Source organism: Pectinophora gossypiella, chromosome 6 (assembly GCF_024362695.1).
Source record: "Pectinophora gossypiella chromosome 6, ilPecGoss1.1, whole genome shotgun sequence".
Classification (NCBI taxonomy): domain Eukaryota; kingdom Metazoa; phylum Arthropoda; class Insecta; order Lepidoptera; family Gelechiidae; genus Pectinophora; species Pectinophora gossypiella.
The window spans coordinates 16461902-16476677 of NC_065409.1; the positions used below are offsets into that span (position 1 = coordinate 16461902).

The window sequence follows — 14776 nt, forward strand, 5'->3', positions numbered from 1 at the left end:
TTTCACGTGACTTTGTCAAGCTTTGCCTCGAGTGGTATTAGCTACTTGGTCGGACAAATGGGGAGCGACCGTAGTGGCGTGGCGTCTATAGTATTCCACAGGCAGGGCTATGATGAGCATTGTGATAAAATCGATCGATTCAATAAATTTTCTCGAAATCGATAAGTTTGTTTTATTCCCTAACATGCATGCCATGTGATTTTATTCGTATTTTGACAGAACGACATGACTTATTTGTGTTCCCCTATTAGTACCAATCGACAAAACGACGTAATTATGTCGTTAGAATCGATAAAATGACCGTGACAAAATTTTATCACGTTGCGTATTTGTGTTTTTAAAAATATTTTCCCTTCCATTCCGCTTGATATCAACTCAGAATCATGGCCTGAATCATCCCTCAAAGTTTTCGTAACGATGTCACTAACACCCTGTATATTTGTTTATATACGTTACATCCCATTCTGAAGTGACATGTGTTGTTAAAAACTAGATATTTTTAAAGATCATGTTAGGTTAAAATATAAAAGCGTTCACCTAAGCAATTAACAGTACGACCATTAGTCCACAGATGTCTGTCAACAAGAAAACTGCGTTGACCTACTTGTTCGTTTAATAAGATAACTGACCACACCATAAACGAAAGGTCCCACTAATGTAATTGCTCTATTAAAAGTAAAAATAAAAAAATAAAAGCCTAATAAGACATTTCGTCTCGCCAGCCAGTGTCAACTTTAAAAAAGGAACACGACAACCCTTTCCCGCCATTGCCTGTCTAGGGAGGCGCCATTGCCATCGCTCGATTATGATTACCCGTCTCGACTGTCAAACGAATTAGTCGACTAATGCCCGAAACCACGTTGTCAGCGAACGTAATTAGTCATTTAACAGACTAATAACACTTATAACGACGCTAGAAATGAAATTACTCTGTGATTTATTGGAAGGTATGTGGGGACGTTATTTTTGACATGTTGTGTGGCATCTAGTGAAAGCTTTGTCTTAGCTAGGTGATTATTCGAGAATAACAAATATTAGATTTCCGTCCGCAACACGTTTTTCCTCCCCTTTATACATTCCCTCAGGGGGTGATTTGCGGGATACAAGGTATCCTATGTTCTGTGCTAGATCTCAAACTATCTCCATTACTTACCAAAATATCATCTGTTAAGCGGTTTAATCGTGATAGACAGAGTTGCATTTCGTCGTTGCCAATTTAAAAGCTCTTATGTGTCGCCCTCGCCAAATTTCTTTTTTTTCAGGATCGAATAGTATTTTGCTCCTAAAACATTAAGTACAAACTCTTATGTACGTAAATATCAATTATCTTTGATTATTTTTAACACACAGTCATACAAAAATTTTTCAGGCGGAAATTTATTTTAATTTCTGTAAAATTGACCCTTTACAGAAATTAAAATAAATTTTGAAAAAAAATGATTTGCATGTATAATATTAGTGTGGATAAGTTGTATTGGTAAAGGGAAATTTAGACCCGAGACAATTTAAAAAAAAAGTCCAAAATAAGGTCAAGTTAGAAAATAGGTTGATTAACTTGTTTAATGAAAATTAAAATGGTCTAATTAGATTGCATAACTTTTTTATGTTTTTACTAGTAGGCACGGTTTATTGCACTGCAAAAGTTATACGACTTTTTAGAGGGCAAACACCTCTTTCACAACATAAATATTTTATTGCATCTATTTGAGAAACTTGTTAACGCGTCTTATCGACCCATTGACGTAAAGTACACCTTATAAATCTTATTAGTTCAGAGACACAAAAAGTATAATCCGTTTTTAAAAGAGACTTTGTAGATAAATGTGAAAGTAACCAGTAGCTTATCCTACCGAAGTTAAGTCTTAAAACACACATTCGGCTTATCACAAATTAAAGTTGAAAACTTATGAGCTGTCAAAGGTAAGCACCATGAACTGACAGGAGCAATAAATGTGTCACCGTCTTTATTCTTTTTTTTTGTTGCAGTACCATCAATGTCACAGCACTATTTCATGATTTAAAGGTTCCCTGCCCTTTCTTTGTTTCGAATTTTCAAATTGAGAACGTTGTCTATGACGCAACGGTTTTGGCGTTTGAATTTGGAACTGATGGTTATTTTTAAACATAGAATTCTGTGTTTGTTTAAAATTCGAATTATTCCATGTTTGATTTGTTTTCGATTGTTTTATTTTATGTTATGATGGCCGTTTTGACTGATACAGTGAAGTACAGCTATTTGCGATTATAACGTAGTTATTAATTAATACGAAACTTGAAGAGCAAGACACACGTCAAAACAGCCATTATAGTGTGCCTTTTGTTCACTAACAGTACGTTTTTTCGTTTATGTACCTTTAAAACATAGGGAAACCTAGCTTATTATAAAATAAGCCTTGAGTTTCTGAGTAGATTGGTAAACCGTATGCTCTATGATCACATGAATAAGATGAAATTTGTCTTAATGGCAGATAGGTAAGTAATCATTTTAGCAATATTCACAACAATTCATAAGAGGCTCTACGAAATTTTAGTCTCCTCAAAAGAGCACAATAACTCCCCTTATTTCAGGCTATTTAAAATAGCCATGTTTACACATCGGTGTTGAACATAAGGGGGTGGTGTTAGAAATCGCCATAACGGTCGATAATGCGTCTCAAACTGACAGCTGATTTATGAATCGATGCAGCACACTTTAGATGTTCAATTTAGGAAGTACGTTCAATATCTAGAGAGATTGACGAAACTGAGATAATTTTTAACATTTTTAAATTTTGGACGTGACTTTACATTGTAGATTTGCCGCATATGACATTCACTACTTGGCCGGACCAATGGGGATCGCTGAGAGCTTTCACCCGGTATAAAATTTAAGACAACAGGCCTGAGGGTGCTCAGTTGGGCTCGAAACTGAGAGAGAACACCAGCTCTAAAAGATATTGAAGTGAGGATTGAAGGAAAGCAAAGAGTGAGATTGATGTAACATGGCGTACATGTTTACAGGCTTACCATCTTAACTACAAAAATCGTATTTTTTTTTCATATTTTGATTATTTTGCAGTGGGACGTATACAGGCTGTTTATATATGTTATTTTGAATAAGAAGGTGTAATTAACTGTACCTGATTCTTAAGACTAAAATGTCTATAAACGCGACTTAAAAATGCTCAGCCATCAATTTCCTTCAGTGTAAAAGTTGTGATAATCTCGTCAATTTTTATTGACCTCAACTTTAATGTGTAGGGGACTTGTGTTCATGTTTCCATTGTGCGTTCAGACAGGAATCTCCACGGTTATTTATTGAAGTCTAAACTAGTTTTCTTATGTTTAAAGTTATTTTATAACTGTCTCCTCAACACAATAACAATAACTACTGGATTAATAAAATAAACATTTCTTTTGTTTAACGTTTTCTATGGATTGTTGTGAATAGTCAAAAGACATAACTAACATAAATAGCTTATTACGTCCCACTATTGGGTACAGGCCTTATTAAATGAGTAATAATTCTGTCACGCTGATGCACTAGAAATAAGAGGTGTAAAAAAAAAACAACACAACGTTGCAAATTCCAAACTGCAATAAAAATAGTATGTTTGTTCGAAATTTGCATTCGAAAATTAAATTGAATTAATTGATCATTATAATATCGTACGAAAAAGTCCGTATTATATAATATTTAGATATATTTTAACATCCCACATTTGTCACCACATCACCACATAGGTAGAAATATTACGAAACAAACTGTAAAGATCGAATTAATAATAAAACAATTAAAAATATTCTAATTCGGAAATATAATTATTATTTCAAAAATTGACATTTAGAAACTTATAATAGGTATTCTAGACAATCAAAATATGGTCTTGTCCAACTGTTGTGTTGAATCCTAATAATTTGCCAATTAAGGTTTGTCTGTCTGTCAGTATTGCGTAGGAGTGTTGCAGGTTAGAGTCTAGTGTCGGGTATTTAAATGAATTTAAGCCGGATGTGGAACAAAATAATAACCAATCTTTAATTTCCATAGGGTATAATTTTTGTACACTCAGTTTTCATGGGATCCAAAGCAATTAAAAACTAAAGCAACTTTACAAAACATTCTCTATCAATAAAAAAAAAAACAATAAATTCCAAATTCGAAATACAAATCCGTCACGTACACAGCACGCGTGATCACGACGCCATTACGCGTTACGGCGGGAAGACAATCAAAACAAAATGGCGGCAAACAGGTCACATCATTGATATTACTGTAATATACTATTCTGAGTACGCTCGTGCCCAATGCACACGACTTTTTGTATTATGTAAAATATTCCTTACGAAGTGTCATAAGTCATCGACCTTGGGAATTAAATGGTAGGTAAATGACGTAGGAAATGTCATGACAATACGGTAAACACACAGGTAACGTCTTGTTTTCGAAATTCAAAGAGAAAACCATTATACAGGCTGATATTCTATACAACAAATTATTATTATTATTAGCCTGTATGATCCCACTGCTGAGCAAAGGCCTCCCCCATGTCTTTCCAAGTATCCCGGTTCTGTGCGAGCTCTATCCAGTCTTTTCGACAACCGTCGAGATTATCGCGCCATCGTTTCCGGGGTCTACCACGTCTACGGTGTCCGTCCTGTGGTACCCAGTGCGTGATGATCTTTGCCCATCGTTCCGGATGCATGCGGCACACGTGTCCAGCCCAATCCCACTTTAGCCTAGCGGTATTCCTGCCAACGTCAGCTATACCGGTTTACAACAAATACCTATCTAATTTCATAATTTAGTACAGCAATTGAGTTTTATGTCTTAAAGTTTAAGTAACAGGTAAAGTTACTGAGCATAACCTATGCAAATTCCAATGCTTTTATTGCCGACTTCATTTAAGTAATCCAAGTCAGTACCTAATTAAACGCGCTCTTATCGGTGTATCATTTTTCATTATTGTCTATCATAACATAAGCTCACGACTATATCCCAATTGGGGTAGTCAGAGGTACATCCATCGCAAGATGAACCAAGCACCCACATTTCACTTTCTGTTAGACCAACGTGGTAAGTGGTGAGCCGTATCGCCGTTTATAATAGTCGAGCCAAGTGTATCAGTGAAAACTGCACTTAACCCTTTCACGGACAGAGGCCATGGGTCATTGATGGTTCATAATAGGTAGTATGAGAGTATGACAACTTGGAATTGGAACGTCATTAGACGTTCTGTCCTTGAATGTGTTAAGACAAATTAATAACTCATTGGTGCAAGTGTGGTACCGGGGTTCGATCTGACGCTCCCCGATTGAGAAGCAAGTCGGTGAATTACAGGACCATAGTAACTTCGATACGACTCTATCCTTGTCTAATAAGGTGTAGCGCGTCTGGCATGTTTGCTGAGCATAGGGTCAACGATTTTTTCGCGGTACTAAGAAATCTGAGGGCCTCCTTCGAACAGAGAGCACGTGCATCCCCGAACAAGATAGTAGTATCTATATACTACGGCTTTTATATACATGACACGAATTTTAACAAGATTATTTATATGTGACATAATGTATATCCTGTTGACATGTTTAACCATTTAATTTAATTTATTTTATTGCATGGTATTTTATTTTATTTTGTTTTATTGTATTTTTTATTGTATTGAAATGTAATTTGTAATGCTATGGGACTAGTACCTGAAATAAACGATAAATAAATAAATAAATAAATTAAAATAAAGGCCAATTCTTTTACTTCTTTATAAGACAAGACGTTTGCCTTTTCTTTAATTTGTTGCATGCTTTAATTTATGCATCCCTTCTTTCTATCTTCCCTTTCATAATGTTTTTATTACAATCGTGTCTTATTAAGTACATACTATGATGGTGTACAAGTTTGTATGTTACATATTATTATTATATGAGTTTCACATCACAGGCACAAAATAGAAGTTTAGAAGAGAGAAGGAAGCTTTTCAAATAGTAACATGAGTATCATTAAGGTATTCACTATTCTCAATTCTCAATTATTTATTGCATTCCATGTAGTACAATGGGGTGTTACATAGGCATAGGAACTAAAACATGGACCCTGTAGGGCTCAGCAACGTTGAAGGGAAGAGGGGAAGTGTGTAATAAAATTAAAATTTATCATTTAAAAATTCGTCTACAGTATAATAGCTCTTTTTAATTAGCATTGTTTTTAGATTTTTTATAAATAAATTAGTTTTAGTTTGTAGTAACATATATTAATTAGATATTCTTTTCATCTACAGTTTACTACCTCGCCATATTTATTCAAATGGTCCGCCATTCCCATCCAAGCCATCGGTCCCACCATATGGAGACTGGGTCACTTTGCCAAACCTATTTATGTTTTTTAAAACCATTCCGTGACACATATGGTGTTAGATGGTGTTAATTTTTTTTAAGGGCTCCGGGTTACGGCCAAATTGGACCATATGTTTCGAAACGTGCTAATGGTTGGGATTTCGCCAAATCATCGTTAATGTGAAGAATGAGTAATTATTATTTTATTAAGCTATAATGAACTTTAGGGCTATTTTGTTTGTTATTATTACTTTCAGTAACGGCCAACGGCTTCTGTGGTTCAGTGGCTGAGCGTTAGGCTCACGATCCGGAGGTCCCAGGTTCGAATCCCGGTGGCGAAATATCACAAAATTTACTTTGTGATCCCCAGTTTGGTTAGGACATTACAGGCTGATCACCTGATAATGAGTAATAATAATAAAAATACCAAAAAATATTTAAATATAGATAATTACGCTATTTTTAATAGTTTTTATTATCAGTCTGTTGTAATCAAATAAAGGTACAATTCCATATAAAATAAAAAATACAGCAATAGAGGGAGCCTTCTTTCCTTAATAATATTACTAAACACATTCGTATCCTACCTGTATTTATTTTTCCCATATAAATAAAATAGATAATTGTTCTAAAAAATTTATGGCCCATCACCCAAAACAGAGTATCCCCTAAAAATAATAAAACTCACACGTGTACCGAACAAACAACATATCCCCTTAATTGCCGTTTTTGAGTTTTGTCTATTTTCCCTGTTTTGTCAGTTAATTGTTTTTGGCAGATAGATTGGTATCCATTGCCTGCTAATTGAAAAATGTTGTGTTTTGCCGGATATGGGAATAACCCTCTTTAAGTAGCTTAAATAATACTTAGTACTTAATTAAGTTTCCTGATAATATTTTGTTGGTAATTAAGGGAATTGTATAGAGTATCGAATTATTTAATTACTTATTCTTCTTCTATCGTGTGGGTTGTGAGGTGGATTACTAACCCCATCAACCCTGGTGCCAGGATTACTATTTAACGTTACTTGATTGTCCCAAAGTTAGAAGATCCGTGCTTCGGAAGGCACGTTAAGCTGTTAGTCCCGGTTACTACTTACTGATGTAAGTAAGTAGTCGTTACATGAGCATATTAGGGGCCTTTGGCGGCTCAATAGTAATTGGTACTTAATAAGAGAATTAAAAAAGGACAGTTGAATAAATTAAAATAGAAATAAAACGTAAATCGTACTCGAAATTTTTATCTAATTGTTGTAACAAAATTACACTAGAATTTTTTTTTGTTTTGACCAAATAATAATTAACCGCCAGTATTTATTTTTCCAAAAACATATTACAGTGCTATTTACTAATTATATTTGAACAAAGAACAAGTAATTAGCTCATAGCACAACCGACAGGGTGGTATTTTACGGTCTTAAGATATAATTTACGAGTGCCCGAAAATAACTGCAGTCGTCGGGATTGACATGGGACTAATTTCGGACAAGATTTTCGAGCGGTTTGAGAATATTCCCCTCGCCACGAGTGACAATATTGAGAGCGTAATTTCATGTACTGATTATTTTTTTTAAATATGATGTTTTATGAGTACTTACTACTGGTTTTTTGTTTTTTTTTTTGGAATTTAAAATTTAGAATTTATTGTTGCCTCCAATATGTAAAGCGTGCAATATATTTATATTGTTTAATCTATAATTTACCTCATAACAAAAACATAACATAATAAATAAACTATTCTTTTATACTTAGTATAAGTTTTTCTCTTTGCCTGTCTGCTGGAAGAGATGTTTTTTCTTTTTTAAATTTTATTTTCAATTACTGTTCTTTTTAATTTGCTAACTTTAGTTTATACTTTTTATTATCAGTATTGTGTGCGTCTATAATTGGCAGGCATACCGGAACTTTTCCTATGTGTATTTTATATTGTGCGTTTGTGTATGTACTGCTGTCGATGTACCATAATAAATAAATAAATAATAAATAAAGAGATTGCTATTAGAAAAACACGCGTTTATCTGTTTTGTATGAAATCATCTTGTCTTTATGTTTTTATCACAGTGTAAAATAAACTGTTAAATAAATAAGTAAATAATAATTATCAAAAACATATCGTCAATCATACTAATATATTTATGGACTTGGTCAGAAAAGAAACTCTTTTTTTAATACTTCGTAATCTTGGAAACATTCGATTTAATCTTTGCTATAGAAAACAACCGGATAACTATACCATCTAACTAGATCAAATAACACAACTACCATTCAATAGAAACCGACCCAGTAAAACACCCCTTAACCTAACAAAAAAAAACTATAAAAAAGAACTAATCACTACTACATCAATCACTTTCAAACTTTCAAAAACTGGTCTTTACATGCTCAAGTACAAAGAACAAAGAAATGGGATATCAAGGGATGGGATAGAACAAAAGATATGGGATAGGAAGGGATACGACAAAGATATGTCTAAGGGTTGTTTTTGCTTACAAAGGGGTTGTAACGACCCTTCTGGTTGATGAGTTAAAATTTTGACGGGTTTTAATAGCAGATATTGCGTAATTTTGATGTGTTTATTTTATCAAAAATGGTACTCATTTTGGGACTTAGTATCTATCAAAAACGGTTGATAATTATTATTTCTTTTTTTTTGACGTGACTTATTGTAGATTTGCCGCAGATGGCATTAACTACCTACTTGGCCGGACAAATGGGGAGCGCTGAAGGCTCTCACCCGGTACAACGTTTAAGACAACAGCCTGAGGGTGCCCAGTTGGGCGCGAACCTCGGCTCAGGGCGTCGTCTGAGAGGAAAAATATTTGAAAGAATTAATCGACCCTAGTGGGTCGATAGCGATAAGCGCTGAATGAGGGAAATCGTCGACCACGCCGGCGGGGTCGGTATCGGGGACCTGAAGTGTTTGGTGTCGCGAGCTGATTGGCTGCCTCTATGGCTAGAGTAATCGGGTCGTCGGGATCGTATATTACGTCCTTCGGACGCCGATACTTTTCAGTTCCGTCCCTAAGCTGAATGTACTCGGAAGCCGCAACTACCAGGGGATTTGGGTGGTGCGGAGCAGAATCGAAAAAACGTTTGGAAGCTAAAGGTTGATAATACTCTATGAACTTAAACATAGCTGGCGAGGAGTATGACAGGTTGTGGGAAGCTGCAGTACATTTAGGCGAACAAAACGTTCGACAAAAAATATTTAATGTACAAATTGACAATTCAAAGTTTAGCGGGATGTTATCAAGTGAATATAATTATTTTGAATTTGAGTTTGTATAGGTATGAGGTACAGCAAAAGCTGTATAATGCTTTCAATAATTATACATTTTTATGCATTTCCAAACCTAAAACATAACATGCATCACGCTTCTATCCCCGAAAAGGTAGGCAAAGGTATAGTATTTTTATACTATACCTTTGGCTACCCCTACCCATTATTATATTGACTAATAAAAAAAGTAGGTACTTAAGATAAAAAAAAGAGAAGTAATATTGTCCCTCCCTTGCCTGGATAGTCACACTGCTGAGCACATGCCTCTCCTTTGAGATTCCATACCTTCCTGTTTTTTTTTGTTATGTCAAACATCAAGGGCTCTATCTAAAAGCTTTTTATCATCATACCTATTATTCCACTTGAAAATCACTTCTTTTCTTCGTAACTGTTTCTCCTCAATTTTTTCACGATATCTTTACAACTTCCATCTTGGGGGCACTTTTTCGTGCGCGCGCGCTGCGGGCGTCAGCTGCGCGCGCACGTGGCGCGTGGTGCGGAAACGACACGCAATCATGCGCATTGTCTTGGATTCGCGCACGACCCTCTGTGACCCTGCTATAGTTATGGCAGGATATACGGGGTGATGTTTATTAAATCATCTATTAAAAACGCGTCCTGTTTGTAAAATGTGTGACTTACATCGTATGGTCACCGGTTCGAAACATGGCTCGAACTCCAAACTGTTGAATTCGATTTCGAAACAAAAAATGACGAAAAAGTTATCTTTATTCATTAGCCCATTATTTACAATACAATACGATACCAATACGATACACTACGATACAATACGATACAATACAATACAGTACAGTACAATACAAATACACTTTATTGCACCAAAATAAAAAGAAATAATTACAAAAAGACTCTTAACTAAGTAAATGGCAAATGGCGGCCTTATCGCTTAAAGCGATGTCTTCCAGACAACCTTAAGGTGAGGAAAAATAATAAATATATAACATACTTGCAAATATATATACCTAACCTTTATACATAACCTAATATATATACCTACTTATATAAATTTACCATTCCGCGTGTGTTAAACATTTTATATGTGGTGTGTATTGTTGTTGATTTGTATTGTATGCATGTGTGACTGTAGACCAAATAAATGGTTTATCTATCTATTTTACAACCTTAGACAGTTCCCTGTTTACCCGAGACACGAGTCCACCTGGACATTCTAAGCATGTTGCCCTTAATTTACTACCGGATGATACCATCTACACTCCCCTTTTTGTTGCTGTCTTGTAGTAAATGCCATCTGCGGTCATCTACAGTGATAGAGGTATATCAGAAAAAAACATGCGTTCAGTCTACTGTGACGGTATGAGGAGCATAACATAACCTTAGCATCATATCGCTCATAAAACACTGTTTCTGTGATAAAGTCACATAGACTCTTTATTTTTCACTTTCCTTCCACAGACTGTAATTGGAATACCATTGTATTTAAGTCTATAAATTATGTAATACAAACTGGATTAAAAAAAAAGAAAAGAAAGGAAAACATGAAACAGTAGGACTAGGGCCCTGTGCTGGGAGGTTTTCTGGCCACGTCTTTCCCTCAGCGTTACAGATTCCGATGTGGTAGTAGTTTTACAGCTAGTTACATAATATGTAATTTAATTTTTTGTAAGCCAATTTTGAAAAATAAATATTTTTGAATTTTTTGAATCGCCGAAGGAAAAGTGTATAATACCCACTAATCGCCGTTATGTTTTAAGTCCAATGTAGGTTGTAGGGGGCCAGTCTATTGCCATTCTTCTTTTTCTTCTAATCCTTTTATCTTCTGTTGGGATGTAGGACTCGAATAACAGACTCACACTCCTCGCGATCGTTAGCAGCTTCTGTAGTTTGATCCTATGCTGAGAGTTTTAAACTCTCAGTCAACCGAGCGTCGCCAGGGGTCTGTTTCATAAAACTTACAATTGTAAATTACAACGACAATTTGGTGTTCATTGCGTAGCTAATATGAAGCTCGAAAATATTTGTGATCACACACTCTGCAATGTACATCAAACTGTCCTTGTAATTTACACATGTAAGTTTTATTAAACAGGCCCCAGGTCTCTTTGGGCCGTTTTCCACGCGCACGCCAGGTCAGAGCTCGTCAGGACAGGTGTTCCACAGGTCTTCTAGAGACATGACCAATCCACCGCCAATTCCGTGTGCGGATATCAGCCTCCACAGTATTTTGCCCCGTCAATCTCCACAGTTCTGTGTTTGTAATAGTTTTACGCCAGGGGGGTTAAAATGGCCACATGGAAGCAATTCATCTAAGAAAGCAATATTGCAATTTGACATTTGCGCATAATAAAAGTAAGTGCGCAATGCAAACAACTGTCAAAAAGCAATATTGTTTTCTTTGTTGAATTGCTTTGATGTGGCCATTTTAACCCCCCAGAAGATCTTTAATATTTGCCATAAGCATTCAATAACAAACGCACAACAACTATGTCTATTGCCATTAACCGGGCACAAATCTTGGATACCATGTGACATCCAAACATGAATTCAAAATCATAAAGTCGAATTCAGTGGTTTACAGCCCGAGAAAGTAAGATGCAAATCACGCGTAGTACTTAAATAATACCTACTTATGCAATAAAAATATTCAGTTTTAGATAGTTGTAGTTAGGGTGGAAAAATTCTAGACCAATAAAATATGATGACGAAATTTCACAGATATGTTGAAACAAGAGAAAGAATATTCAAATATTACCTTATAAAATATCACCCTGTACGTATTACTAACATCATTTGCACTTTTAAAACCAATGCTCCAATGAAGGGTGGCACCCTTCGCAACGCAGTTATTTCCGCACGTTATGGGGCGTTCCTAATTCAAATCTTCTATATGTGGGTCGGTCGGTTCAAGAAGTGAATCGTTTAAAACTTGCATTATTATTCGTTCTTTATTCTGATTTTAAAATAGGTCTTTTTCAGAACAAGTTTTCTCTTAAACGATGAAAGTCGCACCAGTTTTTGTGTCGCCCTTATTTTTAGTTGTAGTTCATTTGCGGGGTCGATGAACTCTATTTGAATTATTGTATGTGATTTTGGTATCTCTATATTACCTACATTACACGACTTCTCGGGGCAGGGCAGTGTAATAACAAGGGGAGGCATGGAACCGATTTTGCCGTACTGATGTATAGATAGAGACCTATCTATCTAACCAATGCGTCAAGCCTCAGAAATCGTCTAGTGTAATAGAGCCTTTTGAAATAATTGTGACAGAAATCACTATTTTTTACATTATTTTACAAACTTTGCTGACTCTAGACAGATACGCTCACGTTTGCGGTACTTATAAAAACAAGGTACTTACCTATTTATATATCATAATTTTTCAGAAGCATTTTGTTCTTTTTTTACCTACTTACTAGACATAGTCTAGTTCATAATAAGTGGTTCATCTAGACGATACATTTGTGATTAAATCGATCATGAAATTAAGTGGACAAATTGAAACAGAAATCGATTGCAAAATATTGTGAATTATGATTAAAAACTGTTTATTGATTTCTAACTATTAGACCATGTCGAAATTAAACAAATTTCTAAGCTAAAACTAACCTTGGACGGAATTAATTGGTCTGAGTTTTCTTAAATAAAAAAGCAATGAAACTTCAAATTCAGTTTGCAGAGCGAATCTCGCGGTCCGTTTCCAATTTATTGTATCGCTTGTAAAGGCATACATTGCGGATTATGCATCTAAAAAGGTGAAAAACTAAACACATAAACAGAAATGTCCACTAAATAATTGCCAAAATACGCAAATATGTAAGCCAAGTGCAGTGCCGCTAAGAGGTCGCCGCGCCGATAAACAAAAGATCGGTCCATGGACCTTCCCTCTAGGTGGCCAGTACACGCACACTGCGCACGCACACCACTGCACATAGCCCCCGAGTCAGGTCGCAACATGCATGATGTGAATTGCCGACACTGCCGTGTTTGTTGCCCCCGGTAGGCTCATTCGTCCGCCGACCGTCGCGCGGAGCGGACGTCCCGTGCTGTGAAGTGAAGTGATCAACATGGTGCGCAGTCTGTCTCAGTGGACGAAGACCCTCAGCTTCCCAGCGAGGTTGTCTCCCAACCGCACGTCCAAGGAAAGCGTCGTCAATGTCCAGCCGAGCTCCCCAGGAGTATCTCCCACTCCTAGCGCCTCATCTCTACCACAGGGTTCAGATAAAACTGTTTCGCCGATCCCCATAACAGAGATCAGCCAAATTGTGAGTACTTGCCTACTCTTTAGTTTCTAGGGTCGTCCCCTCATATAATGAGGGAGAAAAGGGGAATTTTCCTTAAGGGAACGGTTGCAACACTGCAGTTGCATTACGCGTTGTGCATGCAAACAGCTTCATTACTTAACAAAAACTTACTTTTATTTATGTTTAGGTTCTCTCTTGCTATTTGTGTAGTTTAATGGTTCAGTTTTTAGTTATAGTCCTTTGAGTTTTATTTAGAATGACGGTTTTATTTGAATTGTGTTAGTAAGATCTTGCATGGTTTGAACTTACTTAACTATCTTTTTAACTTATTGGATTCTGAACCAGTGTTTTATAGAATGAAAACTATGTGTGCAAGTTTTTGGAAAAATTAAAAATGGCGTATATGAGTAGTAAGTATCAACCTACCTAAATTGTAAAGTTCAGAGTTTATTAACCTTTAAAAGCTTATAGTTGTGACTAATTTTTCACACAGTTGTGTCTGTATGATAAAGTAGGTAAAGTTTAGATAAAGTCTAGAACTAGGTGCCTAGGTACAATTATTTTATTAACGAGATTTCTCGTTACACCACAGTGACAATATAGTACATCTATTGTGTAACTAAGTAGGTATGTAACATAAACATTTTATTATGAAACTGTTCTTGAAAGCCACTCTATGTAACTTCCTAGTTTCAAGCCAAATCGTCTTAACTAGGCCGAGTTATTTCAGGCCCGTTCCGACATTTCTTTGTTTACAAATAATGATACTAATAAGGAATGTCCCTTTTCCAATAAGGCTCGTCACAGTTAAATCTAACTGCTTTCCCATGATTGCGCGACTGAAATTTAAAGCACGCACATATCTGCCATATTAGTCGATCATTACTTTTATTATTATTGAAAGGAAGTAATGGAACGTATTTTGTATCCATTAATAATTCAAAACTACATTGACGACCCTACGTAGGTCC

General features: G+C 35.8%; 1 protein-coding gene across 2 annotated transcripts in view; it reads left to right on the forward strand.

The window, feature by feature from the left end:
* Nucleotides 1–14776, forward strand: part of LOC126367798 (TNF receptor-associated factor 4) — a 125150-nt gene that overhangs the window by 76931 nt on the left and 33443 nt on the right. The window contains exon 1 of one of the 2 annotated variants that reach the window (XM_050011545.1): nucleotides 13583–13826. The exons of the other annotated variant lie outside the window; for it this stretch is intronic. Within the exon in view, the coding sequence (XP_049867502.1) occupies nucleotides 13629–13826 (198 nt within the window). The 5' untranslated portion in view covers nucleotides 13583–13628. Of the gene's footprint in view, nucleotides 1–13582; nucleotides 13827–14776 lie in introns of those variants that run through there. 2 annotated transcript variants of the gene reach the window in all.